At 44.3% G+C, this 27175-nt stretch overlaps 1 protein-coding gene across 4 annotated transcripts; it reads left to right on the top strand.

The window, feature by feature from the left end:
* ZSCAN20 (zinc finger and SCAN domain containing 20) lies at positions 1 to 23748 on the top strand. Of its 4 annotated transcripts, none has more exons than XM_033227196.1 (8): positions 1 to 111; positions 6480 to 7006; positions 15755 to 15941; positions 16409 to 16485; positions 16811 to 16895; positions 18286 to 18963; positions 20432 to 20857; positions 21463 to 23748. In XM_033227196.1, the coding sequence occupies exons 2-8, from the start codon at positions 6590 to 6592 to the stop codon at positions 22719 to 22721; spliced, it is 3129 nt and encodes a 1042-aa protein (XP_033083087.1). In that variant the 5' UTR covers positions 1 to 111; positions 6480 to 6589; the 3' UTR covers positions 22722 to 23748. The 4 variants fall into 4 exon arrangements, with proteins under 4 accessions (XP_033083087.1, XP_033083085.1, XP_033083088.1 ...); XM_033227194.1 differs by having other exon boundaries at positions 20429 to 20857; XM_033227195.1 differs by having other exon boundaries at positions 16 to 107; positions 20429 to 20857.
* Positions 23749 to 27175: the final 3427 nt, after the last annotated feature.

Genomic DNA, 27175 nt, shown 5'->3' with positions numbered 1-27175 from the left:
GGTCTCAGACGTTCCATTCCCGGGGTGGCGCCGCTCGGACTCCGCGTCCCAGCATTCCCTGCATCAGCCCGGGAGCACTTCCGCCCTGTTGTGAAGTGGGTGTCTCGGTGGGTGAGTCCGGGTGGCGGGGCGGGGGCAGCTGAGACGCAGGCTCTGGGCTGGAGACTTAGGAGGTGGTGGTGACACAGGGGACTGGGGAAGGTGAGAGTGGAGAAAGAAGCTTATATGTGGGGGTGGAGGGTGAGGGACGGTCAGAGGATGTAGCGGCCGGAGATGGGAAGGGTCATACAGGGGTCGGGGATGAGGAGGCGATAGAGGGCCCTGGGAATGAGGGCCTTAGAAAGGTCTGAAGGTGAGGGGGTTGAGGGAGGTTGGAGAGCCATAGAAAGGTCTGGAGACCACAGAGGAAAGGATAGAGGGTCTGGGGCCCTGGCAAGAAGTGAAGAGGGCCTGAGCTTGAAGCCTGACCTTAAAAATAGTGTTTCAATCTCAACCTTCCCGTCTAGAACAAGCATATCTAATTTGTTACCTCCCTAATGATTGTTACCTCTGGAACCCAGTGGATGGGACTGGCTATTGTGTTCTGCCCCAAACCTGCACTTCTTTCCTTATGCCTTATGGAAGTCAGTGGCACCATCATCCCATTTACCTACCTACCTACCTACCTACCTACCTACCTATCTACCTACTTACCCTCTGATTCCTCTTGCATTCTTCCACGTTCAAGGATCTTCCGATCTTTCAATTTCTTTAATTTAGTTTCAGTGGGCCTCTTTCTTGTAGGGTTTTTGCAGAAGCCTTTTCAGTTTCCCAGCATGAACACACACATTGCACCTAGTGTTATCTGTTTAACCTACAAATCTGATTATGCCTTCTGCTTGAAAACCTTCATTGGCTCCCATAACCTGTAAAGTCCAAACACATTGTCCTTCATAAACTCCTTTTGCAGCCTAATCTTCATGCACCTCACACTCCAGGGCTGTCAAGATTTTCCTCATTTCCTGGGTAGGCCATTTGGTTTTCTGTCATGATAAATGCTGTTCTCTCAGCTTAGAATATTCTCTCCTTGTCCCTCACCTTCTTTGCCAAGAGAACTACTTTAACTTAAAAAAAAAAAAATTAACTCTTACTTTGCTCAATATCCTTAAGCAAATTAAGTCACCCCCAACCCTCAGCTTCCATAAATTCTCCTATTACCACATTTGATCATAATTATCTGTGACTTGTGTGTCTCTTCCACTAGACTGTGAACATCTCCAGGACAGGAACAGTGTCTCAGTCACCTCTGTTTCCCCATTGCCCAGTCTAGAGCAGTAAACACTTGATGTAAAGCAGTAAATACTTGATGTATGTGTGAATGAAGACCATGCAGGGTAAGCTTTGCTATGCCAGCCTTGAAGACTTCTATTTCCAGTGGATTTCCAGGGCAGGAGCTTTAGTCTTCCTCTGCCTGTCAGGGCCATCTGCTGGAAGCTGAAGCTGATTCATTGCCAATGGGAGTTTAAGCCAGGGGTGACAAATACATGGAATGTGTGCTGCCAGTGCCCCTTCCTGTGTTCCTGGCAGTCATGGCTAATTGGTTGGTTCACAGCACATATTCACACAGTACTCAGAGCCCTCAGCACACTACTCTAGGCAGCCACTTCCAGTTGATTGGAGTTTCTGCTTTAAATGAAACCTATTTGCTCTCCCTAACTTAAGCCCTTATGTGTGAGGTCAGGTCAGCCTGCTTTAAGCCATAGCTTGGACTGTCAGCCAGATGGGCCTGACAGCCTTTGAGAGTTCCCAGTTTTTTCTCTTTGGAGGTCGAAGACCAGTCTTGGCCTTTCCCATGGAACTGGGGAGCATCTTCTCTTCCCTTTTCACTGAGTGGGCTCCTCATGACACATTCATACTTACTACCCTAGGAGTCAAGATGCCCCTCAGCTTCCCTGTGTTTGTAAAGAGATCTTGATTTTGATGGCAGTCAGCACTTATCCCTCATGACCTGGGAGCCTCTGTACTCTTTCTAGGTCTTTGTGGATATTGAAAGAGAGCTTTGAGATCACTTAGCTGAAGCTAAGTGGCAAAGCGACAGCCTATGCTGAATGAAGTCCACCATCATGCTTTATTTAATCTCATAGTGTGTGAAGCAATTTTGAGTTGCTTGCCAACATTTAAAAATCTAGAGTGCTAGCTTCTTTTGGAAAAACTAGCAGGCCTAGGAATATTCTGGGCATATGTTCCCCTGGCACTCTATAGTTGGCTGTAGTGCCCACCCAGTTCACTTCAGTCATTGACTCATTTACATTGCTAGGTCCTTATACTCATTTAAACTTGTAGCCACTGACTCTAGTTTCCTTCCCTCTTGCTCTACCCTGTCATACTAATTAAGGAACCTAGGGCAACTGGTGAGTAGGATCAGGCTGTAAGCTGCGGCCTAGCTAGGCAGCCACAGGGGCTACATGACTTGTCCAAAGTAACACAGCTGATTAGTGGCAGGAGTGGAATTAGAACCCCAGTCTGCTCACACCTGCCTTAATGTTCTTTCCACTCTCATCTTAGGAGTTTGGATGGCTAGCACACATAGAGGAGGCTATAGGACGTGGTTAAGAAAAATGATTGGAGAAAAGGGATCTGGGCTTAGACCCTAACTCTGCCACTTGCTAGTTGTGTAACCTTAAGTGACTCTTCATCAACAGTCAGTTTCCCTTTAGATAATTGAGGATATAGTGCAGTCATACCTTATCAGATAATTATATTCTAAGGGTGAAAATCACTTTAGCCAAAAATCACAGTTAGCTTGAAAATCCTTTGGCAAGGGGCCATTTCAGAAACTAACCCGCTGCCTTTCAATAAATAAACTAATCAGCACAGCCAGGCTTTCTTGTTTGAACGTTAGATGAGAATTGGCTTGTGTTAGGGACTGTGTGATATGAAAGACACTTGACTCACCCTCAGTGGAAAGAGAGGCACGAGGGAATCAAGACCAACCTGGTGAATAGCAAGTCCTAGGTGCCATCTCCACATGCTTATTCTCGAACAGATAGTGAGCGGAACTGGCTGCACTATTTAAATTATGCTGTTTCTCTCTTTCTTTCTTTTTTTGTTCTTTTTCCCGATACAGGGTCTTGGTCTGTTGCCCGGGCTAGAGTGCAGTGGTGTGATCTCAGCTCACTGCAACCTCCGTCTCCTGGGTTTAAGCAATTCTCTTGCCTCAGCCTCCCAAGTAGCTGAGATTACAGGTGCGAGCCACCACACTCAGATATTTTTTTTTGTATGTGTGTTTTTAGTAGGGATGGGGTTTCACCATGTTGATCAGGCTGGTCTTGAACTCCTGACCTTGTGATCCACCTGCCTCGGCCTCCCAAAGTGCTGGGATTACAGGTGTGAGCCACCGCGCCCAGCCCTCTTTCTTTCTTTCTGATCTTTGTAGTGGAAGTTACAGGTCAGTGAAATGCAGCTCAACACCTCATGAGACTCCAGTTGCTGCCTGGAGGATTCAGTGAGATTATGAATGTGGAACACAGCGCTGTGCCTGGAACCCTGTGGGCACTCAGTCAAGGGGTACTCTTAGAAATTGCTGGTCCTAATGAGGCCCAATATTCCTGGTCGTCTGGGAACCGAGGAATGCCCCAGTCCATTTTCCCTTGTTTACTTCTGTGTGAAATCAGCCGGCTGTTGGCCGACTCTGTTGGCCTCCCTCTCCCCACAATAGCCTGCTATCCATACTTCAGTCTAACTTCCTTAGACTGGAAAAGGTTATGGTGATATATGGTCCCTGGGGCTTTCCGATTTCTATTTGAAACAAACCTTTGGGACTTTCAAGTCTTTCCAGGAGAAAATACCTATTATCTGAGACTCTGAGCTTTGGGCCTGGTATGACTGCTAATTGCCTGTTTTGTTGTGGTGTCCTCTTTATGCAGGAATGCAATTGTCTTTGCTTGCTTATTGACTGTCTGTCTCACTAGACTGTAATTTTCTTGAAGGTAGGGACTGTCAGTCCCAGCTACTGTTAGATCTGTAGCTTCCAAACAGGGTATAGCAGGTACTCTATAAATGATTGATGAATTACTCCTTGTGTGAGAGAGTGACAGAAATGTGTTTGAACTCATGCATCAGTAAGGTTGTGGTTCAAAAAGAAATTTCATGAAAGGTGAATTCTTTAATATAAATTATGGGTCATCCATATCCCATTAGGCTTTTGATATACTAGGTTTATTATTTTAATAAATGGTAATAAAACTTTTTAATGGCCCCGCTATTTATCAGATACTGGGTTGAGCACTGTGGATACAGCAATGAGTAACATACAATATTGGTTCTAGTAATATAGTCTAATGGGGCTGTCACATGTAGCAACTGGTAACTACAATAGTGTAGGATAATACCTATATTAGAGGTATGTACCAATTGCTTTGGGGATATAGGATTAGGGAGGCAATTCTTGGAGAGCAGGACATGAAAAGGGCATGTCAAGGAACTCCTATCAAAGGAGGTGACATTTGAGCTGGTAGTTGAAGGATGAGTAGGAAGTTGCCAGGTAGCCATGAGTGGTGCTTTAGGCCTCTTCCTAAGTATATGGAGGCCTTTAGGGCAGTACTTTAATTTTTATGACCCTTGCCTTGTTTCTCTTCAGTCCAGTCAGATTGCCCAAAATGAAAAATACCACCATCTCTCCATTCTCAATTCAGTTGTATCATTCCTACTTGGAAGCAGCTAATGATCTCCTTTGAGTGGGCATTTTTTTTACTGTCACCCAGACTTGTTGGGACAACACAGTGAGCTCATTTTTTCAGATAACCCAGCATGGGTGCCATCAGAGAGGCTGTAATCTCCTTGGGGACAACATAGATACACACATCTTTCTCATACAGTGTGTCATACAGTGTAGAAAGTGGTAAGTGTCACAGAAACATGGAAATAAAAGAGAAAGGAATTCCTTTTGGCATGAGCAGGACGGTCATTTATTTTTTATCTAGTGTGCACAGAAAGGGATTAATGGTAATCCTTGCTTAATGATACACCGTCATCATTAGTCGATCATTCATGACTTTATTATTTATTGAGTACTCCCTATATGTGCTGAGCACTGTGCTAGGTCTCTTGGGAAGCTAATGATCTAGTGGATAAGAAAATTACAGTAAAGGATGATCAGGGCTATGGTAGAGAAAATGTAAGATGCTATGGGAGCTTGTGGTCGAGGACTGAATCTTGTTTCAGGTTGCAGGGAAGGCCTCATGGAAAAAGTGCAATTTAAGCTGAGACCTTGCTAGCTGAAGGAAGGGAGGAGACCATTCCCAAAGGAGACCTTCCCAAAGAGGGAAAGGTTCAGAGGGCAGCTTGGTGTAAGATCTGAAAGCTGTGCTTCTGGAGCACCATGACTAGTGGACCATGGTAAAGAGATGAGTTGGAGACTTGTGTAAGGCTTGCGCTTTAAAACCTGAGGGAAATGGGAGATCACTGGAGGGTGTTTAGCAGGGAGGTGGTGTAGTCAGGCTTTGATCTAGTTTGGTTGTTGTGCCAAGAATAGAGCAGAGGTTGGGGTGAGGTGAGTGGAGGCAGGGATGTGTTAGGAGACTGATCAGGTGGAAGACATGATGATTCTCTGCACTGAAGTGGTAGCATTGGAGATGGAGATGCCAAGTGGACACAGCGTGGTGATGAATTGTTTTGGGGGATCTTAGAGAATGATGATGACCAGGTTTCTGGTGTGGAGAACTTGATGGCAGTGCCTTCACTGAAGGGGGAGCTTCAGAAGGCAGACATGATTGCAGGAGAAAATAACGAATCCAGTTTTTGACTCATTGAGTTTAAGGTGCCTAAGGGACAGTCAAGTAGAAATGTCATGAAGGGGTTTGGATTTTGGGGTCTGGAGATCTGGAAACAGGTCCTTGCTGGAGTTTTAGGAGTCATGTATAGGGATGGTGAATAATGCCAAGTGGGTGGGATGACTAGGGGATAGCATAGAGTTGTTGGATTTTGCAAGGAGAACATCCCTAGAGTAATGCCAGCCAAGCTTTAAGATTCGGGAAGAAAGGCCTTATGGAGGGGGTGACATTTCAAACCCAATTTGAGGGAAGGTTGGACTTCGGACATGTGTAGGAGGGAGAAAGTCTATACTGGGCCAGGTCATGGAGGTGTGGGATGCCAGGCTAAGGTGTTCAGTCATGACCTAGAGGATTGAATACTGTGCTGTCTTCCTCCAAAGTGGGAGGCTCAAATGAGATATTAATTGGCATTTTGTGAGCACTCACTGTGTGTCAGACACTGGTCTAAGCTTTTTATATATATCGCTTATCTAATCAACCCAGCAATCAAGTAAGGTAGGTGCTACTGGCTTTGGTGCCAGATTGTGGCCTCACTTCCTGCCTATGGGAAAGGGGCATCTCTTAGCACCTCTGCCCCCATGCAAAGGTGACGGAAGGTATGGGGTAAGGGGGATAATGAAGCTTCTGCATTCTTTTGCTTACACGCTATCCTTTGTCTTTCTGCCTTAGAGCCTTGGGGAGCAGTGCCTTTTCTAGGATCCTCTTGAAGGACTCACTATAGATGAAGGAAGACATTGGATGTGGACAGCACAGCTGAAGTAAGGCATCTAGGGTAGACAATGGCTGTAGCCCTGGAATCGCAAGCCCAGGCGTCTCTGCAGCCAGAGCCTGAAGAACTCCTGATTGTGAAACTGGAAGAGGACTCGTGGGGATCAGAATCCAAACTCTGGGAGAAGGACCGCGACTCTGTCTCTGGCCCAGAGGCCTCCCGCCAGCGCTTCAGGCAGTTCCAATACAGGGATGCAGCTGGACCCCATGAGGCCTTCAGCCAGCTCTGGGCTCTCTGCTGTCGTTGGCTGAGGCCAGAGATCCGTCTCAAAGAGCAGATCCTGGAGCTGCTGGTGCTGGAGCAGTTCCTGACTATCTTGCCTAGGGAGGTCCAGACCTGGGTGCAGGCACGCCACCCTGAGAGTGGTGAGGAGGCTGTGGCCCTGGTGGAGGATTGGCACCGAGAGACCAGGACTGCAGGACAGCCGGTGAGACAGTCTCTTCCAAGGAGTGGGTCAGGCAAGGCAGTGGGGTTGTGACTAGGTTAATAATTGCCAAATTCACAATAAATATAACAATAGTTATTGAGAACTGACACTTATTGACCACTACTGTCTACCAGGCAGTGTTCTAAGTGCTTTACATGTGTTAACCCACTTAGTCCTGTCAACAATTTAATGAGATAGGTACTGTTATCCTGATTTTACTAGTGAGAAAACGGAGACAGAGAAAAGATAGGTAAGTTGCCTGGGGTCTGAACAGCTGCTAGATGGTAGAGTCAGGATTTGAACTAGGCATTCTAACTCTAAAGCTTGTATTCCTAACCACTACTCCAGACTGCCTCCCACTACCATATTCACAATATGATTAACTTGTGTTTTATACCTAACAAAACCTTTTTAGATATGTGATCTCTCTGAGTGCTTATAGCAGTAATGTAGATAGACAGAAATAGTACTGTTGCCCCCATTTTATAGATTAAACTAAGAACCAAGAAGTTGGCCAGGAGTGGTGGCTCACACCTGTAATCCTAGCACTTTGGGAGGCTGAGGCAGATGGATTGCTTGAGCTCAGGAGTTCAAGACCAGCCTGGGCAACATGGCAAAACCCTGTCTCTACAAACAGTACAAATGAAACAAAGCAAAATGCCAAGTGGCCCACAAAGGTCATCAGTGAGTAGACCAGAGCCTAAAGCCAGATCCTTAGGTTCCAAGGTCATTGTTCGTTCTACCGCATATCAGATGCCTCCTCTGCAAACCATGGGAATTAAAATACCTTTGAGCCATAAGGCTCAAATGAGATATTAATTGACATTTTGTGAGTACTCACTGTGTGTCAGATACTGGTCTAAGCTTTTTATATATGTCCCTCATCAACCCAGCAATCCAGTAAGGCAGGTGCTATTATCATTGCCATTTGTCAAATGGATAAACACAGATGGAGAGGTCAGTAGCTTATCTAACTTTATATAACTATGTGATAGAGTTGAGATAAGGGAAATGAAAGTATGGATTTAACATTCGCAGTTTCAACAATTTGCAAGTGACCACTGAAGGCCCATGATGTAATGCATAGTTTTGCTCTGACAGAAATTTTGAATCCTGCTTCAAAGCTGGTATATGTAGAACAGATCCTTTGGCTGGATCCAGAACCTTCATCTAAACATGACTGTTTTTCTCCACTTGTTATAGTTAGTAATTCTTGTGATATTTTACTTACCCACATTTTGCTGGGGGAAATTACAGGTTGGGGAACATATGCCTTGCAAATGGCAGGGGTTTTCTGTACATTTAAACTGTAAAGTTCTATACAGTGTGAGATCGGGGGAGCAAAGTTTAAGAACTGTGACTTTGCTCTTTGGATTCCTTTACAAACTGATTGAAGATATAGGGAGAGTAATATATAAAGTTACAAACTAAGTATGAGAGAGTGTGCCTTATTTTAATATACCACCCCACCCGCCTATATTATTTCTTTTAAAGAAACCAGCTATTTGTCTTAAGTGGCAGTGAAGAAACAAATGGAAGTTTTAGGGCTTCAGAGTTGGAAGATAAAGAACTTAAGACCCAGAGATGAAAATTGATTTAAATCAGGGTCTTTATGATTCTTCATCTGTAAAATGAGAGGGTTGGACTAGACCAAAGGTTCACAAATTATGGCCCTGTGAGCTGACCAAAAGTTGAACTGCTTCTAAAATTGAGAAAAAAATAAGGTAATGGAATCTTCTCTATTATGTATTTTTGTTTTTACTGTGACTTTTTTTTATTTTATTTTTAAACTTTCCTACTTGCTCCTGAGTGCTCATAAATTTCAAAACAAATGAACAAGTAGCAGCGGAGCTTGTTTTTTCAGGTGCAAATGTAGCTTGTGATCTTATATTGCAAGATATATAACTTAGTTGCATTCTCTGCAAGTAAAATTTTTCAAGTCTTAATAATGGGATGAAATATAGTTATAATATTCGTGAACCACCACCTGAAAAAGGTTGGTGCCTACAAGACTAAACGTCCCCTAAGATAGTTTCCTAAAAGGGATCTTTCAGCTCTGCTATTTTGTGATTGTTATCTTGTTTCTTCTGTCATCACCATCTTGTTGAATCCCCCTCTCCGTCAGATGCCCCCTCCATCAGGTGCACAGGGATTTTTAAAAAACAGGCTTTATTTTTTAGAGCACTTTTAGGCTCACAGCAAAATTGAGGAGAAGGTACAGAGAGTTCACATCCCTCCCCACAAGCCTCCCTAACTATCAACATCCCTGCACCAGAGCAGTGCATTTATTACCATGATGAACCTACATCGATACATGAGTATCATCACTCAAAGTAGCGGTTTATGTTAGGGCTCTTAATGTTACTCATTCTGTATGTTTTGACCCTATTATAAACCTGTATCTACCATTATAGTGACATAGTAATGTGTCTACCACTGTAGTGACATACAGAGTAGCTTCACTGCTGTAAAAACCCTCTGTGTTCTACCTGTTTATTCCTCCTTTCCCCCAACCCCTGGCAACACTGATCTTTTTACTGTCTCCATAGTTTTGCCTTTTAAAAAATGTTACATAGCTGGAATCATACAGTATATAGCCTTTTCAGATTGGCTTCTTTTGCTTAGTAGTATACATTTAAATTTCCTCCATGTCTTTTCATGGCTTGTTAGCTCATTTCTCTTTAATGCTTAATAATATTCCATTGTGTGGATGTTCCACAGTTTATTTATCTACTCACCTACTGAAGGACCTCTTGGTTCCATCTAAGTTTTGGCAGTTATGTATGAAGCTGCTGTAAATATTCATATGCAGGTTTTTGTGTGGACATAGTTTTCAGTTCATTTGGGTAAATACCAAGGGACATGATTGCTGGATCATATAGTAAGAGTATGTTTACCTTTGTAAGAAATTGCCAAACTGTAGTCCAAAGTGGCTGTACCATTTTGCATTTTTACTAGCAATGAATGGGAGTTCTTGTTGCCCCATGTCCTTGCCAGCATTTGGTGTTTCGGATTTTGGCCATTCTAGTAGGTAGATAGTGGTATTTTATTGTTGTTCGAATTTGCAATTCACTAATAACCTACCATGTTATACATGTTTTCATATGTTTACTTGCCATCTGTGTATTTTCTTTGGTGAGGTGACTGTTCAAGTCTTGCCCATTTTTAAATTGGGTTGTTTGTCTTCTTACTGTTTAGTTTTAAGAGTTCTTTGTGTGTTTCGGGTAACAGTTGTTTATCAGGTGTGTGTTTTGCAAATACATTCTCCCAGTCTGTGGCTTGTCTTCTCATTCTCTTGACAGTATCTTTCATAGAGCAGAATTTTTTAATTTTAATGGAGTCCAACTTATCAATTATTTCTTTCATGGATTGTGCCTTTGATTTTGTGTCTAAAGAGTCATTGCTATACCTAACATTATCTGAGTTTTCTCCTATATTTTAGGAATTTTGTAGTTTTTCATTTAACATTAAGGTCTGTGATCCATTTTGAGTTGATTTTTGTGAAGGATACAAGCTTTTTTTTCATGTGATATCCAGTTTTAGTATCATTTTTTTGAAAACATTATCTTTGATTCACTGTATTACCTTTACTCCTTTATCAAAATTCAGTCGACTGTCTTTATGTGGAACTATTTCTGGGGTCTCTATTCTGTTCCATTGATCACTTTATTCTTTTGCCAATACCACACTATCTTGATTACTATAGCTTTATGGTAAATCTTGAAGTCAGGTGTGTCAGTCTTTTGATTTTTTTCCTTCTCCTTCAATATTGAGTTGGTTATTCCAGGTCTTTGCTTCTTCATATAAACTGCACATGGCCAGGTGCAGTGGCTCACACCTGTAATCGCAGGACTTTGAGAGGACGAAGCAGGTGGATTGCCTGAGCCCAGGAGTTTAAGAATAGCCTAGGTAACATGATGAAACCCCATTGCTATTGAAAAAAAAAAAAGCAAATGAACAACAAAGACTTTACAGTTTGTTGATATCCACAAGATAAACTTCTGTGATTTTGGCTGGGTGTTGAATCTGTAGATCAAATTGGGAAAAGCTGACATCTTGACGACAGTGAGCCTTTCTATCTGTGAACATGGAATATTGTTCCATTTATTTAGTTCTTCTTTGACGCCTTTCTTTGCTAGTTTTCCCCATATAAATCTTCTACATATTTTCTTAGATTTATGCCTAAATATTTCATTTTTTTTTTTTGGAGGAGAATGTAAATGTTATTATGCCTTTAATTTCAAATTCTACTTGTTTCATTGTTGGTATAAAGGAAGGCGGTTGACTTTTGCTTATTTGCATATTTGTACCCTGCAACCTTGTTATAACTGCTTATTAGTTCCCAGAGGGTTTTTTTTGTTGATTCTCTCAGATTTTCTCCATAGACAATCATGTCATTTGTGAACAAATACAGTCTTTTTCATTCTTCCCAATCTACGTACCTTTTGTTTCCTTTCTTATCTTGTATTAGTCTGGACTTCCAGTATGAAGGAATAGTGAGAGAGAACATCCTTGCGTTTTTCCTGGTCTTAGTGCAAAAGCATTGTGTTTCTTACCATTAAGTAGGATGTTAGCTGTAGGTTTTCTGTAGACGTCCTTTATCAAGTTGAGGAAGTTTCCCCCTATTCCTAGTTTGCCAAGTTTTTATCATGTGTATTGGATTTTGTCAAATGCTTTTTCTGCATCTGTTGATATAATATATGATCATGTGATTTTTCATTTTTTGTCTGTTGATGTGATGAGTTACGTTAATTGATTTTCAAATGTTGGACCAGGCTTGCATACCTGGGATAAATCCCACTTGGTTGTAGTGTGTAATTTCTTTTTTATACATTGTTGGATTTGATTTGCTAATATTTTGTTGAGGATTTTTGCATCTTTTTTTTTTTTTTTTTTTTTTTTTTGAGATGGCGTCTCATTGGTTCTGTCGCCCAGGCTGGAGTGCAGTGGCATGATCTCAGCTCACTACAACTTCTGCCTCCCGGGTTCAAGTGAGTCTCTTGCCTCAGCCACCCAAGTAGCAGGGACTACAGGCACCTGCAACCACGCTTGGCTGATTTTTGTGTTTTTAGTAGAGATGGGGTTTCACCATGTTGGCCAGGCTGGTCTCGAACTCCTGACTTTGTGATCTGCCTGCCTTGGCCTCTCAAAGTGCTGGGATTACAGGCGTGAGCCACTACACCTGGCCGATTTTTGCATCTTTGTTCATGAGAAATATTGGTTTGTAGCTTTCTTGTCTTGTAAGTAATTTCTTTGGTTTAGGTATTAGGGTAAATGCTGACTTTATAGAATAAATAAGGAAATATTCCCTCTGCTTCTATCTTCTGGAGGAGATAGTAGAGAATTGTTATAATTTCTTTCTTAAATGTTTGGTAGAATTCACCAGTAGACCCATCTGAGCTTGGTGCTTTCTATTTTGAAGGTTATTAATTATTCAGTCAATTTCCTTAATAGATATGGGCCTATTCAGATTGTTTATTTTTGTGTGAGTTTTGGCAGATGGGGTGGGTAAAGGAATTGGTCTTTTTCATCCAGGTTATCAAGTGTGTGGCCATAGATACTCTTTTATTAACCTTTATGTAGTTTATAATATTCCTTTATCATACTTTCATTGTCCATGGGATCTGTAGTGATATCTCTGTTTTCATTTCTGATATTGATAATTTGTCTTCTGTCTTCTTTTCTTTTTTATTTTTGAGACAGGTTCTTGCTCTGTGACTCCAGCTGGAGTGCAGTGGTGGGACGTTGGCTCACTGTACCTTCCGCCTCCTGGGCTTAAGCAGTCCTCCTGCCTCAGCCTCCCGCGTAGCTGGGACTACAGGACCACATCACCAGGCTCAGCTAATTTTTGTATATATTTTTTTGTTGTTGAGATGGGATTTCACCACGTTGCCCAAGCTGGTCCTGAACTCCTGGGTTCAAATGATCCACTGCCTTGGCCTTCCAGAGTGCTGGGATTACATGTGTGAGCCATCGTGCCTGGACTGTCTTTTTTCTTAGTCTGGCTAGAGGCTTATTGATGTTATTAATCTTTTCAAAGAACTAGCTTTTGGTTTTGTTGATTTTCTGTATTGATTTCCTGTTTTAAATTTCATTATTTCTGCTTTAATTTTTGTTTCTTTTCTTCTGCTTACTTTGGATTTAATTTGCTCTTCTTTTTTCTAGGTCTTATGTTGGTGTACCTGTGTCCCTGGACTCTGACCTTTGCCAGTGCTTCCCAATTTTTTCCCATCTGAGGTGGCACAGGATGCCTAGAGGGGGCTGCATTGGGTATTTCTCATCTTCCATGTGGAAGAGTAGAGGGAGCTGGAATTGCATATTTCTCTTCCGACAGTTAGGTTAGGCTTTGGTAAAATAGTTTCTGCTGAGGACAGGCATTACTAAGAAGGGCAGCGTGCCCTGGCATATTTCAAAAATGGTTCCTTTTTCCTGCCATCTGCCATAAGCAAGAAGAGATTTTTCTCTGATATTCACTGTGAGGATCTGGTTGAACTCCTGGAGATAAAACTTATGAAAATGTACCCCTGCTCAGTGATTAAGTGCCCTGGAGTTTTTACCTCTCAGAGTTGTCCGCCACCGCACTGTCCTTCCAGCAGTTTGTCAATTACAGTTTAGGTTTTTCTCCCCTGGCACTGGTTCCCACAGATGCTTCTGCTCCACTAAGTTGCGATTCTCTGATTCCACCTGTTTGTCTCTCCAGTTTTGGGGAGAGTGGTTTGTGGCCTCACTTCTCTGACAGATCTAAGAAGAGTTGTTGATTTTTCAGTTTGTTCAGCTTTTTACTTGTTACTGTAGAGTCTAGAGTGGCAAATTCTAGACTCTACAGATTTCTTGGAAACTAGAAGTTTGACCTACTAATTTTTTGCCTCCTGGTTGTCACTTGAATCTGCTTCTTTCTGTGTCCAAAATTACTATCCATGGAATCAAAATCTTTACTTAGGGATGGTAATAGTTGGAGGAACTGGGGTTGAGAGTAAAGATTGTTGTTGAATTTAGTCACACAGCTCCTCTGTAGATTATAATGATAACAAAGTGAATTTTTTTTTAACATGACCATATAAGAAGGTTGATAAGCAGATGTTTTCTCCCTGTGAAGTCACACAGGACACCGGTGGATCTTCTTATTTGGAATGGCCCTTGATGCTCATGGCCCATTCCTATATGTCTTTTCAATGGTAAAAATCCTTCTCTGTGAGTGGATTTGGATTTTCAGGCCAACCAAAGAGTTTTACAGCTAAGTTTGGCAAACTCAGTAAGTTAATGAAGATAGTTGTTATTATTTTGGTTCAAAAAAATAAGACTCAGAGCAGTATATCTAGTCATAAGTTTTTGTATACAAAAGAGGGAAGCTAAGAATACACATTTACATTTGCTTGTATGTAGAAAGAAACTCTGAAAGAATGAAGAACATGGGTTTCCTGTGATGAGAAGAGGGGAAAAGAACAGGATCGACGGGATGGAGATGGATGGGGGTGGGGCATTTTCACTGAATATACCCCTGTATGTATTTTCTGTTTTTAAACCATGTGAGTCTATTATCTATTGAAAAAAAATTGAAATACATTTTTAAAAGTTAGGTGTTTTTATAAAGTATTGAGATTGTTATATTGTTGAGGTTTTACAGCCAGGATAATACCTTGACCTCTCTACCTCTGAACTTGGAACCAGCTGAGAAATAGAGATAAGAAATTAGCTATATGATTGATGAAGTTGACTGGGTAATGTTATTTTAGTTGATTATTCCCTTTTGTTTTAAATATCTTCTCTATATCTCTGAGTACCTTTTTTTTTTTTGCCTGAAATCCGACATTGAAATGAAAATTGCCACTTCCTTTTTCCTTTTGAGTTAGAGTGCCTTGTCTTTTGCATGTCCTTCTAGTTTAAGATTAACAACACATACTTTTATCTTATTTTAAAATTTCAGCTAATTTCTTTTTTTGAGACAAGATCTCACTCTGTTGTCCAGGCTGGAGTGCAGTGGCATGATCATAGCTTACTGTTACTTCGAACTTCTGGGCTCAAGTGATACTTCTGCCTCAGCCTTCTGAGTAGTTGGGGGTACAGGCATGTGCCACCATACCTGGTTAATTCTATTTATTTATTTATTTATTTATTTATTATAGAGGTGAGGGTCTTGCTGTGTTGCCCAGGCTGGTCTTGAACCCTTGGCGTCAAGTGATTCCCCTGCATCAGCCTCCCAAAATGCTAGAATTACAGGCATGAGCCACTGCACCCAGTCTCCATCTGCGATTCTTTGCCCTTTAAAAAATTTTTATTTTAAAAATAGCTTTGTCTTTCAGCAGAGATATTTAGAGCAATTGCATTTGGTGTTATGATTTTATCTTTTTTTCCTGTTTTTATGCTTCCCTTTGCCTTTTAATATACAACTTGATAACTTTTATCTCTCTTTGATCACTTAAAAACTAAGCAACCTATTTTTGATGCTTATGGGTTATTTTTTAATGTTACACACATTTTACATAATTTATCTCTGTGGATCAAAAATGTTTTAAACAGTGGCACTCTCACTGAAACACTTGGATAGCCACCGTGTGTTCAACAGACTACTCATTTGGTGGTATGAATGCTGATCTACCTACCGAACTCACTTTGATGGCTTTCTCATCCTACTTCAAGTCATTTTGGATCTTAAAAGAGCCTGTTAACCTCTGGACCACAGTTATACTCAAAATACCAAAGCGGGTCTTACTAAATTGATGAGTGGGAATTTTGGCTATTTGTGTGTAGGAACTGGAATTGTATACAGAAGAGACCAGGCCCTTAAAGACAGGGGAAGAATCTCAGAGCTTCCAGCCGCAGCCAGTGGATCCCTGGCCTGAGGGACAGTCCCAGAAGAAGGGGGTGAAGAATACGTGCCTTGACCTTCCCAATCATCTAAATGCCAAGATGGCACCACAGCCTTTGAAAGAGAGTGGTGAGTACAAGAATCTGAGAACATTAGGGAATGAGGCCTTCTGCAGGGCAGAGGAATGGGAGGTGAGGAAAGGTGCATGGGGAAGAAGGATGTGCAGAATTCAAGGCAAGGGATAGGCTGCAGTGTGGTGGGCACACTTACTGAGAAGTAAGCAAGCGTCGTAAAGAGGCTGTGGCTATGGGTGATGCCAGCATGCCCCGCTGTAGCTGGAGTCCTGCAGCAGGTGCAGGCTGGGACAGGAGTGGGTGGTGACCACAGGAGGTCAGGGCTGGCCTCTCCCACGTGGCACACCACTCACAGCAGCTTAGGAGCTACACACTCTAGAAGGGAAATAAAAGGGAAGTCTGCACTGGCCATAGGGATAGCCCCAGCTTGATCCAAGTGTGACTTTTGGAAAGCCAATCTCAGAGGGAGGTGATTTTTTGGGAACCAGAGCTTGGGTTTCAGAGACTTTTTCTTTTCCTCAGCTGTCCTTACTCCCCGAGTCCCTACTCTCCCAAAGATGGGGAGCATTGGAGATTGGGAGGTGACAGCTGAGTCCCAGGTAAGCTGCTATTCGTTCTTCCTTTCCTGCCATTGCTGCTCCTGTGCTCTTGCCCACCCAGTGTTCCTCCTCTCTCTCCATGACCTCTGCTCAGCAAAAGGGCATGAGGCCCAGGGTGTTAGCCTTTGCCCTGCACCCCCAGTCTGCTACGCCCCAAACATCCCCAAACACATGTATGTACCAAACGGCCATCCTGCTCCTTATGATGCCAGCTTCACACATGGTATCCCTCTGTTCCCATCATCTTTCCTGGGGCCTGCTAGGGTTCCTAGGCTGTTGTCAAAGGTCAGTGATGTTTGGGGTCCTTGTCTTGTGCATCTCGTAGGAAGCCCTGGGCCCTGGCAAACATGCTGAGAAGGAGCTCTGTAAAGAACCCCCAGGAGACGACTGTGGGAACAGCGTGTACCTGGGTAAGGAGATGTGCCCTCTGAAGGTGATGTTGTCATGCTTCTGATACACTCAGTTCCCAAAGAGGGTTTTGCCACTCCTTTAAGAATCATGGCTCTGCAGTCTCTGGAATTTCAGACATAGGAAGAAGACTTGCCCTTTGTAGCCAGCACTCTCATGGCAGGGATGGAGGCTGCCTGGAGATGGGGTGGCAGGATGGCTTCCAAGACCCTGCCCTCTCTGGGCATATTACCTTCCTTACCTCAGTCCATTCACCAGAGACCAGAGGCCAGACCTGGCCTGCTGTCTCAGAAATCTGATTTTTTTCAGCATTATAAATAGGATCTCTCTCTCAGGCAGACTTCAGTGAACTAAACCCATGAGACCAATGAATTAAACCCAGAAGGAATAAATGTCACAGATCCCAAAATACCTGAAGCCCATATAACCAGCACAGACTCCTTTCTCTGTGGGCACTCCTATGTGGCAAGCCAAATAATAGGGAGCCGTTTCCCTGTGGAGCCCGGGATCACTGTGCGGGGAGTTAGACACGTGAATAGCTGAAATAGAAGAGACTCTGATAGGCGTGACTCATGGTAAGTTTAGATACCGGAAGCTTACTGGCTACTTGCTTGACAGTGGAACCCCTTTTTACACATGATATCTGGAGGAAATAGTGTTCAAAGGAACAGACTTTGGGAAATGCTGAATTAGATTGTCCTTAGGCCTTTCTAAACCCTTTTCATCTAGTTTCCTTCAAGTATTTATTTTAATTAGAGGCTTCCTATTTTGTTAGGGCTGGGAGCTGTTGGGATAGCAGTCCTTGAAACATAGCTAACTTTTAAAAATAAGGAAATTAATTTTCTCACATTAGAAATCCTGAGGAGGACATGCTCCAACCACAGTACAGATTAGCTGAGCAATGTCCTAGTGGGTCTTTGTTCTTCTTTCTGTCTGCCATCCTCAGTGTTAGCTCCATATTAAAGCTGTTTTGTTTCATGGTCAAAAGATAGATGCTGGTGGTGGCAATGGATGCCTAGCAGGACAGAGACTCACTAACACACACACACACACCCCTTTCCTCCAGCTGTGGAATTCAGTCTGATTGGGCCATTTTAGGTCATGTGTCCATCTGTGGACCAATGAATCACTCTTATATGATGTTTCCTGTTTCATAACAACAACAACAACAACAAACAAATGAACAAAGCAAACAGGTCACTTAACATTTCTCATATGGTGGTCGTGTCACCTCTTCTCTCTCCCTATTCCTGCAGACATTTTATTGGATCAGCATGGGAATTTCTTGTCAGCTTCTTGCAACGAAAAGATAGAAGTTTCAGGGAGATTTTGGACAAACATGCTGCTCAGCAGACCGTTTCTACTCTGTCATCTCTCTTCTTCCTTTTGTAGGAGTTCCAGTTTCAAAACCAAGTATCACCTCCGAGAAAGAGCAAGGACCAGAGTTTTGGGGTCTAAGTCTTACAAATTCTAGGAAAAGGAGCACTGCAGCTTACAGCCTGGATAATGAGCCAGCTCAGGCATTGACCTGGAGGGAGTCAAGAGCCTGGGAGGAACAATACCAGTGGGATGTGGAGGACATGAAGGTATCAGGTGTTCACTGGGGCTATGAGGAGACCAAGACTTTCCTGGCAATTTTGAGCGAGTCTCCTTTCTCTGAAAAGCTCCGGACTTGTCACCAGAATCGCCAGGTATATCGGGCTATAGCAGAGCGGCTAAGGGCAAGGGGCTTCCTGCGGACACTGGAGCAATGTCGCTATAGGGTCAAAAACCTCCTACGGAATTACCGGAAAGCCAAGAGCAGCCACCCACCAGGTACCTGCCCGTTCTATGAGGAGCTGGAGGCCCTCGTCAGGGCTCGGACAGCCATCAGAGCCACAGATGGCCCAGGAGAGGCCGTAGCACTCCCCAGGCTCGGGGATAGTGATGCAGAGATGGATGAACAGGAGGAAGGGGGCTGGGAGCCTGAAGAAATGGCAGAAGACTGTAACGGTGCTGGCCTGGTCACTGATGAGTCTACCCAGGGGCCCAGGATTGCAGGGGCCCCAGCCCTGTTCCAGAGCCGTATTGGTAAGAACATCGGGGTTTAGTCAGATTCAGATTCCAACCCTCCTACCAGCTAGACTGCTATTCCCTGAGGTCAGGGCACAGGCTGCAAGTCTGGATTGAAGCCACTAGAGTGAAGAGCTACGTTCTTAGGTCATCCTCAAACTCCAACTCTCTTTTTCCGTGACCAAGTCTCTTTGCAAAAGTCTTCTTAGTTATAGAAGGAAACATTTTTAAAGCCTTAAGGGGCCTCAAAGAGTGAATCTGGTATTTCCAAAAGTGTGTCACTGGTAGTATGGGATGATCATCGACGTTACATGAATGAACTTGAAATTCTTGTATTTATATATTTCTCTTAATTTGTGTGAGTGCATCAACCTGTGATTTCACAGATAGCAAATTTAGGTAAAGGGTGATGGCGAGTGAAATATTGAACAGATAATGGCAGAAATCATGACAGCGTAGACTTGAATAATCAATGTCTGGGAAACACCCAGTCATTGTAAAGGTGCAGCATGGAAGTCCAAGAGATGAGGTGTCTTATAGACACACAGGTAGGAGCAGAGCCCGGATCAGAGCCCATGGCTCCTGCCTGCTGATTTTACATGGTTGCCTTCCTGGGGTACATCACTTTCCTGCGGAGGAGCTGAGACTAGACCACCTCCTTTTCATTCCTCTGCAAAGGAGGAAAGTGTGTCCTCATTTGGCCTTTCTTGCAGGACTATTTGAAATTCATTTATGTCTCTAATCTTTAGGATATCTCAGTTTTCATGTTTTATTAAAAGGAGAATTTATGGCCAGGTGCTCACGCCTGTAATCCCAGCACTTTGGGAGGCTGAGGCGGGCGGATCATGAGGTCAGGAAATCAAGACTATCCTGGCCAACATGGTGAAACCCCTTCTCTACTAAAAAAAAATACAAAAATTAGCTGAGTGTGGTGGCACACGTCTATAATCCCCAGCTACTCAGGAGGCTGAGGCAGGAGAATTGCTTGAACCCAGGAGGTGGAGATCGCAGTGAGCCGAGATTGCATCACTGCACTCTACCCTGGCAACAAAGTGAAACTCCATCTCAAAAAAAAAAAAAAAAAAAAAAAAAAAAAGAATTTATAAAATAAATAAGAGGACAGGTATTGAGTGAATATGGGGAAAATCACATGCATCCCGGTTACAGGCTTTTCCCTGAACTAATCAGCAAAGCCAGGGGCATGGGATCACCTGATATAACTGATATAATATGACTACCTAAGTCCTCACCTTCAGCCGAGACTTGAAGTGTTAATAGAATCTCTTAGAAGAGAGTGAGGGTGGGAAGCTCTGGCTGACTGTCCTAGCATGCCCCTGAGAAGCAAAGGGATATTGCCCAGGTACCTGGATAGTTTCTGACATGCCTATGTTCTAGGTATTTCGAAGGGCAGGTGACTCTATTCTCTGATGACCTAGGCACATCTCATTAAGTCTCACAGTTCTCAACTCTTCACTCCTGACAGCAGGTGTGCACTGGGGCTATGAGGAGACCAAGGCCTTCCTGGCAATTCTCAGTGAGTCCCCATTCTCGGAAAAGCTTCGCACCTGTCACCAGAACAGCCAGGTGTACCGGGCCATCGCAGAGCGGCTGTGTGCTCTGGGCTTCTTGCGGACACTGGAGCAGTGTCGCTACAGATTCAAAAACCTCCTTCGAAGCTACCGGAAAGCCAAGAGCAGTCACCCACCAGGGACGTGTCCTTTCTATGAGGAACTGGACTCACTGATGAGGGCTCGGACTGCAGTCACATCCATGGGTACTGTCCGGGAGGCTGCAGGTCTCCCTAGGTGTGGGCAGAGCAGTGCTGAGACTGATGCCCAGGAGGCCTGGGGTGAGGTGGCCAATGAAGATGCTGTCAAACCTCCAACCTTGTGTCCTAAAGCCCCAGACATGGGTAAGCCTAGAGTAATTGGATGTTCTCAAAATCCGTGGGCATGTGGAAAGAGTGAAGAAGCCAGGCTCATTACCTTTTGTCTCTTTACTAAAAGAGAGAATGGCATTGAATAGGAAAAAGGATTTCTGCTTTGCTCAGATTATCTAGTCTTAAGCTTTGTGTGAATCAGTCAGTCAGTCAGTCAGTCAGTCAGTCAGTCATTCTATCTTTTACTAGGTATATCTGGGCAGTTAGAGACTTTATTCAATCCAGTATGACACAGGATATATGGAATGTACTAGAAGAAGGAGGCGTTCATGATTGAGTACTAAGATAGAGGAGTTTTCCAGGGAAACAGGTTGGCTATAGCTGCTGGGCTGAGCCCCATGGCTCACTTGGTGGGGTCACCATGTCCCAGAGTCCGTTCCTCAGCTCTGCAGGACAGAAGCATTGTATGTACCAAAACTTGATGAATTTCATGTTAGTCACATTTATAAGATGTGAGATATAAGATATAAGAATCAAATTCATGTTAGCCAAATTCACAGATGTACGATACACACACCCACACACACATATGCTAACTAATGAGTGAAGAAAAACTGCATTTCTGTCCATTTTTTCAGGTTTTGAAATGAGGCATGAGGATGAAGACCAGATTTCAGAGCAGGACATTTTTGAGGATTTGCCTGGAGCCTTATCAAAATGTCCTACAGAAGCTGTTTGCCAACCTCTTGACTGGGGAGAAGACAGTGAAAATGAGAATGAAGATGAAGGGCAGTGGGAAAATCCCTCACAGGAACGGTGGCAAGAAAGTTCTTCTGAAGAGGACTTAGAAAAACTTATTGACCATCAAGGCCTGTACCTTGCAGAGAAATCCTACAAGTGTGACACATGCATGAAGAGCTTCAGTCGAAGCTCCCACTTCATCGCCCACCAGCGAATCCACACAGGTGAGAAGCCCTACAAATGCCTTGAATGTGGAAAAAACTTTAGTGACCGCTCTAACCTCAATACCCATCAGAGAATCCACACTGGAGAGAAGCCCTATAAATGCCTTGAATGTGAGAAAAGCTTTAGCGACCACTCTAATCTCATCACTCACCAGAGAATCCACACAGGGGAAAAGCCCTATAAATGTGGAGAATGTTGGAAAAGCTTCAACCAGAGCTCAAACCTTCTGAAACATCAGAGAATCCACTTGGGAGGAAATCCTGACCCGTGTAGTGAGCCCAGGGGAGACTTTTCCCAAAGCCCATCTTTTAGTGCTCACTGGAGGAATTCTACAGAGGAGACGTCTCCTGAACAACCTCAAAGTATCAATAAGGACTTGAATTCTCCTGGACCACACAGCACAAACTCAGGGGAGAAACTTTATCAGTGTTCTGAATGTGGAAGAAGCTTCTCTAAGAGCTCTGCCCTCATTAGTCACCAAAGAATCCATACAGGAGAGAAACCATATGAATGTGCCGAATGTGGGAAAAGCTTCAGTAAGAGCTCCACCCTGGCCAACCACCAGCGCACCCACACCGGAGAGAAGCCGTATAAATGTGTGGACTGTGGGAAGTGCTTCAGTGAGCGCTCCAAGCTCATCACACACCAGAGAGTACACACAGGAGAGAAGCCCTACAAATGTCTTGAGTGTGGAAAATTCTTCCGTGACCGTTCTAACCTCATTACTCACCAGAGGATTCATACGGGAGAGAAGCCGTATAAGTGCAGAGAGTGTGGGAAATGCTTTAACCAGAGCTCCAGTCTTATTATTCACCAGAGAATCCACACAGGGGAGAAACCCTACAAGTGCACAGAGTGTGGCAAAGACTTCAACAACAGTTCCCACTTCAGTGCTCACCGGAGAACCCACGCAGGAGGGAAGGCATCGTAGGGGACAGTTTCCCCAACAACAAAAGAGGACTCAGTGTGTATATCTTATATCATAAGATGTATGCTAGAGAGAAACTTTGCAATTTTTAAGCTTGGTGTGTACCCAGGGAAGTTATCTAGGTATAAACCAGGTAATTTGGAAGTGAATTACAAATACTAAGGATCCAGATTTGAAGGCACTTTGCTTAAGTGTAATTTGTTTTTCTTCTGTAAAGACCCACACGGAATCCTCAGACTGTCCTTGTATTTGCTGTCATGTAAGAGCTATGTCAGTATTTGAGCCAAACTGGCAACTTAGGAGATTAGAGTTAAATCAGTGGTCCTGAGCAGTGATTCCAAGCTCTCACTGTGCCTTCATGCTGTCCATGTGTAATCCATCCCATCAGCAGTGCTTCTCGTACTTTCTCAGTGGGGGCATATCGGGAGAATGTTGAGACTCTGGTGAGAGAGGAGTTGGCCTAGAGCAGGCCACTGTGAGCTCAGCAACAGAGTAGGAAGAACAGTGACATCATTACAAAATCATTAATAGCAGCAATAGCTGGTGTTTATTGAGCTGTTGCTCTTTGGCAAGCTCTGTGCTAAGAACTTTGTATACATCATCTCATTTAATCTTCACAACAGCCCCAGGAGATAACTACTAACTTTCTCCCCATTTCCTAGAGGCTTGGGAAATTAAGTAACTTGCACTGGTCACACATCTGTAAGTGGGAGAGGCAGGATTCAACAGATCTGTCTGTCTTGAGTCTGTCGTGCTCTTATTGCTATACTGAATTCCCGTTCATGTTAGGTAACTTAGGGGCCAGAATCTCAATGCACTTTGTAGACCACATTTCCTGTTATAAAATTTCTACATTTTGAAGTTTTTAAACAAATATGGAAATTGAGAATCCCTAAGGAGTAAAGGACTTGGGATATTCAGAATTGGTGAAATGATTTGAGCAAGGATGAGCTATTATCAAAATACTTGATGCGAGTTTCCATCTTCTCAATAATATGGGTGAGAGATATAGGTGGGTTGAGGTTGGGAAGAATATGTGGCCTAAGTAATTTTTCTTCCAATAAGATACTGCTTTGGCTAAGGAAATGGGATCTAAGAGCTCTTTTTCTCAGGGGTCAGTCCTGCTTCTTGCCACGCTTGACTGATCATAGGTTAACCCTAACAGAAGCCTGGGGTCCCCACATTTTTGCCTGTCTGGCCTTTTCTTTTGGCAAGCAGAAGCTTTGTTCTTGGTCCCTATGCCAAGACTGAGGTGGAAGGTGCTGGTGTGTATGGTCATCTACTGAAAGGGCCTTGACCACTGTTCTGCGTTCCAGGTTCTTGGCACAGTTTTACCCTGAGCCATCCTGTCCCAGGCCTGCCCAGGGCTTTCTGTATGTTGGCCCTTCACACTCGCCTCCCACATGGACAGGCTAAATTAGAAAGCTTCACATAGGATGGTTTTAGCATTTGCAGCACTTTGGCCTCCAGAGTTTCTCATTAGAAGGGTTTAAAACGGTTGACCAAGGACTTTAGTTTCCACAGGACTTTAAAGGAAAATCCCCCTCCTGCCATCCTCTTATGACACTGGGATGTGTTCATAACCTGCTTGTTTCATGGACTGGGGAAGTACCTATCAGATAGTGGATGTGAAGCAGCCTTGAAGAACGGAGCTTTTATTAACACACGAGGAAGCCGGTGGAGAGATTTGCTACTCCCACAGAGTGAGATCCCTTCTTAACCCCTTCCCCTGCTTCAGAACCTCCCTTCCCAAGAACCAGCCCCACTAGGATCACCGTCAACTCCCTCCCAGTTTACCTTTCCTGGCCCACGTTCTCTCTGCAGGGCAGGGGTCATGGGATGAACCCTGGGTAGAAGTCAGCAGATGTCAGTAACTGCAGTAATACAGTGATATTGTCTAGTAATGTGAGCTGAGAGGAAGGATCCTGAGGTGAGGGAGTTCTAGGGAAAGGCACTGTTGTAAGGAATAGCATGGATTCAGGGTGGGGGTGTATGATGGGAGGTTGGGAACAGGGAGCTGATATTAGAGGGGTGCTGGGGCAAGGTCACTGAGTACCTCACATATAAATGGAGTGTCAACACCAGGGCAGGGGCAGTGTTCAGATGTGCATGGTTGAAATCTGACAGCTGAATGGAACTTGGATATGCTGCAATTAGGATGGCCTGTTGGGACATTGTTGTGATATTTCAGCTAAAGGCTAGGGTCTAAACTAGAGCAGTGGTGACACTGAGGAGGAGGGAATAATGGGAGAGGTCTCAGGCAGATGGGAGGACATCAGAGGAAAGCTAGAATGCCTTTGGTGACGGGGTAGAGCATGTCCTTATTCAGAATTGGGAGCACAAGGAGGAGAGGCTGATAGAGCAGGAAGGCAGAAGATGAGAAGTTTAGTTTGGGATGTCTAGAACTTGAGGTGCTTAAGGGAAATCATGGTGATGCTATGCCTTTGGATGTCAGCTAGAAGCTAGGGGAGAGGTTAGGACTAGAGATCTGTGTATACAGAGTAGTTAAACTAATGAGAAAGGAAGAATTTCAGATTCAAGTATTGGGCCTAGGACAGAGCTACTTGATAGCACTGAATGGAGAGGAAGATGGCCCTCAAAGGAGATCTAGACCACTCCCCACTCCCACCCCCCACCATCATTTTTTGGACCCTGTCTTCCTTGTAACTGACCCCTGAATTCTTCATTGTAGCCCCGAGTTTTCTGGAGCGCTCACTGTGGAAGCCAGGCTGAGCTCTGTGTGGATGCGAGGTGATAGTCCTCTCTCCACTTGGTCACTCTTTCCCCTGGGCTTGGTAGTGTTAGTGTCTCATGTCTTTAGAGAAGAGTTTTGATGTTTATTATCTGCCATTCTTGTCTCATGAATCTTAATTGAGGTTCAGTCATGAAAGCAAGGCCGATGTGGGCCAGGAGAGAAAATGGCCCAGGTGGTCCCTTCCTCCTTGTCTACCCGACTTCCTTTGGAAAAAGCACTCTTTCAGGGGGCCGCAGTGTTCCAGGCCTGACCCTCCAGTAGGTCTGTACTGCTCACATAAACTGACATCTCGTTTTACCCACCCTGAGCTTTACTAGCGTGAGTCTGCTCTTGGGAGTCTGTAGAATGGATGGACAGTTTCTCAGCCTTCCTGGCCACAGGTCAGACCCTGGTTATGGAAAACCAAACTAGCAAATGCTGCCCTGGGAGGGTGTTACATCATGTGAGCTGCTAAAGGCAGGATTGTCTCCCCAGATGGCTGCCTCCCTTGATTTCTTCACCCTCCACCCCAAGAAGGGCATTAGCTCCTCTGAAGTGACCAAAAGGTACCTAAAGGACCTTAGGCCTCGCATTCCCCAGACCCCCAGGAGGCAGCAGACCCAAAGGTAGGGGCAGGGAAAGGAGGGGCCAAGACTTTTTCAGATACTGGGTTTTTTCTTTTTTTTTTAGGCGGAGTCTTGCTCTGTCGCCCGGACTGGAGTGCAGTGGCCGGATCTCAGCTCACTGCAAGCTCCGCCTCCCGGGTTTACGCCATTCTCCTGCCTCAGCCTCCCAAGTAGCTGGGACTACAGGCGCCCGCCACCTCGCCCGGCTAGTTTTTGTATTTTTAGTAGAGACAGGGTTTCACCGTGTTAGCCAGGATGGTCTCGATCTCCTGACCTCGTGATCCGCCCGTCTCGGCCTCCCAAAGTGCTGGGATTACAGGCTTGAGCCACCGTGCCCGGCCGATACTGGGTTTTTTCTTAGGCCTTGACCTCAGCAGCTGAACTCATGGTCATGGCTGCCTCGGCCTTATTGTCCCCTGTGGCCTCCTCCCAGAAGCAGTGTAAAGCAGCTAGGCTCCCTCCATGCTAAATAGTGTAGTCAGGAGCTCTGGCTAGTCCTTCCTGCCTCATCTTGTTCTGGGGCCCCCAGTGGGGATAGCTCTCTGCTTTCGGGCTGCAGAAAATTGAGTCACTTTCTGAAGGGGAGTAACACCCTTTGGGGACAGGGGTGCAGTTTTGAAGTAATGAAGGCAGTGATGTCTGGAGTGGGTATGGGCGTTGCAGGTGAACTTGCCTCACCCAGGCTATTCTGGGTCTTTGTACTCCAGAGTTCTGTCCTGGGCTTGCTTCTTCATTCACTCTGTTTCCCTTTCTTTTCTTTTCTTTCTCTCTTTTCTTCTATGTAGATGCTAATGACTTCCAGATCTGTCTCCTGCTGTGTGGCCTCTCCTCTTAGGAGCCCAGCTGTCTGCCAACCAGCTGTGCTTGGGTGACTCCTGGGCCTCTCAAAGCCCCCGTGTCTACCATTACCCATCATGGGGCTCTTGGCCTACCCATCCAGCACATGCACTGATGTACACACTCAGTGGCTCCCACCCAGCATCCCCTGCACATGCCTGGAGAGACCTACCCATTCGGACTCATCCTGGACTCGGTTCTGCCAATACTTTCTTCCTTCTAAGAGCATTTCCAGTTGGGCTGGGGTTACCCAGCTGCCT

The sequence above is a fragment of the Trachypithecus francoisi genome, unplaced genomic scaffold (genome assembly GCF_009764315.1).
Source record: "Trachypithecus francoisi isolate TF-2019V2 unplaced genomic scaffold, Tfra_2.0 Lachesis_group12, whole genome shotgun sequence".
NCBI lineage: Eukaryota > Metazoa > Chordata > Mammalia > Primates > Cercopithecidae > Trachypithecus > Trachypithecus francoisi.
Note: the sequence above shows the minus strand (reverse complement) of the source record. Positions and strands in the feature narration are given on the sequence as shown.

What these genes read in the sequence shown, in the direction of transcription:
- ZSCAN20 (XM_033227194.1), top strand. Translation starts at nt 6,590, where the DNA reads ATGGCTGTAGCCCTGGAATCGCAAGCCCAGGCGTCTCTGCAGCCAGAG. An exon ending in ACAGCCTTTGAAAGAGAGTG is followed by an intron (nt 15,942 to 16,408) that starts GTGAGTACAAGA and finishes TCTTTTCCTCAG; the next exon opens with CTGTCCTTACTCCCCGAGTC. An exon ending in TGGGAACAGCGTGTACCTGG is followed by an intron (nt 16,896 to 18,285) that starts GTAAGGAGATGT and finishes TTCCTTTTGTAG; the next exon opens with GAGTTCCAGTTTCAAAACCA.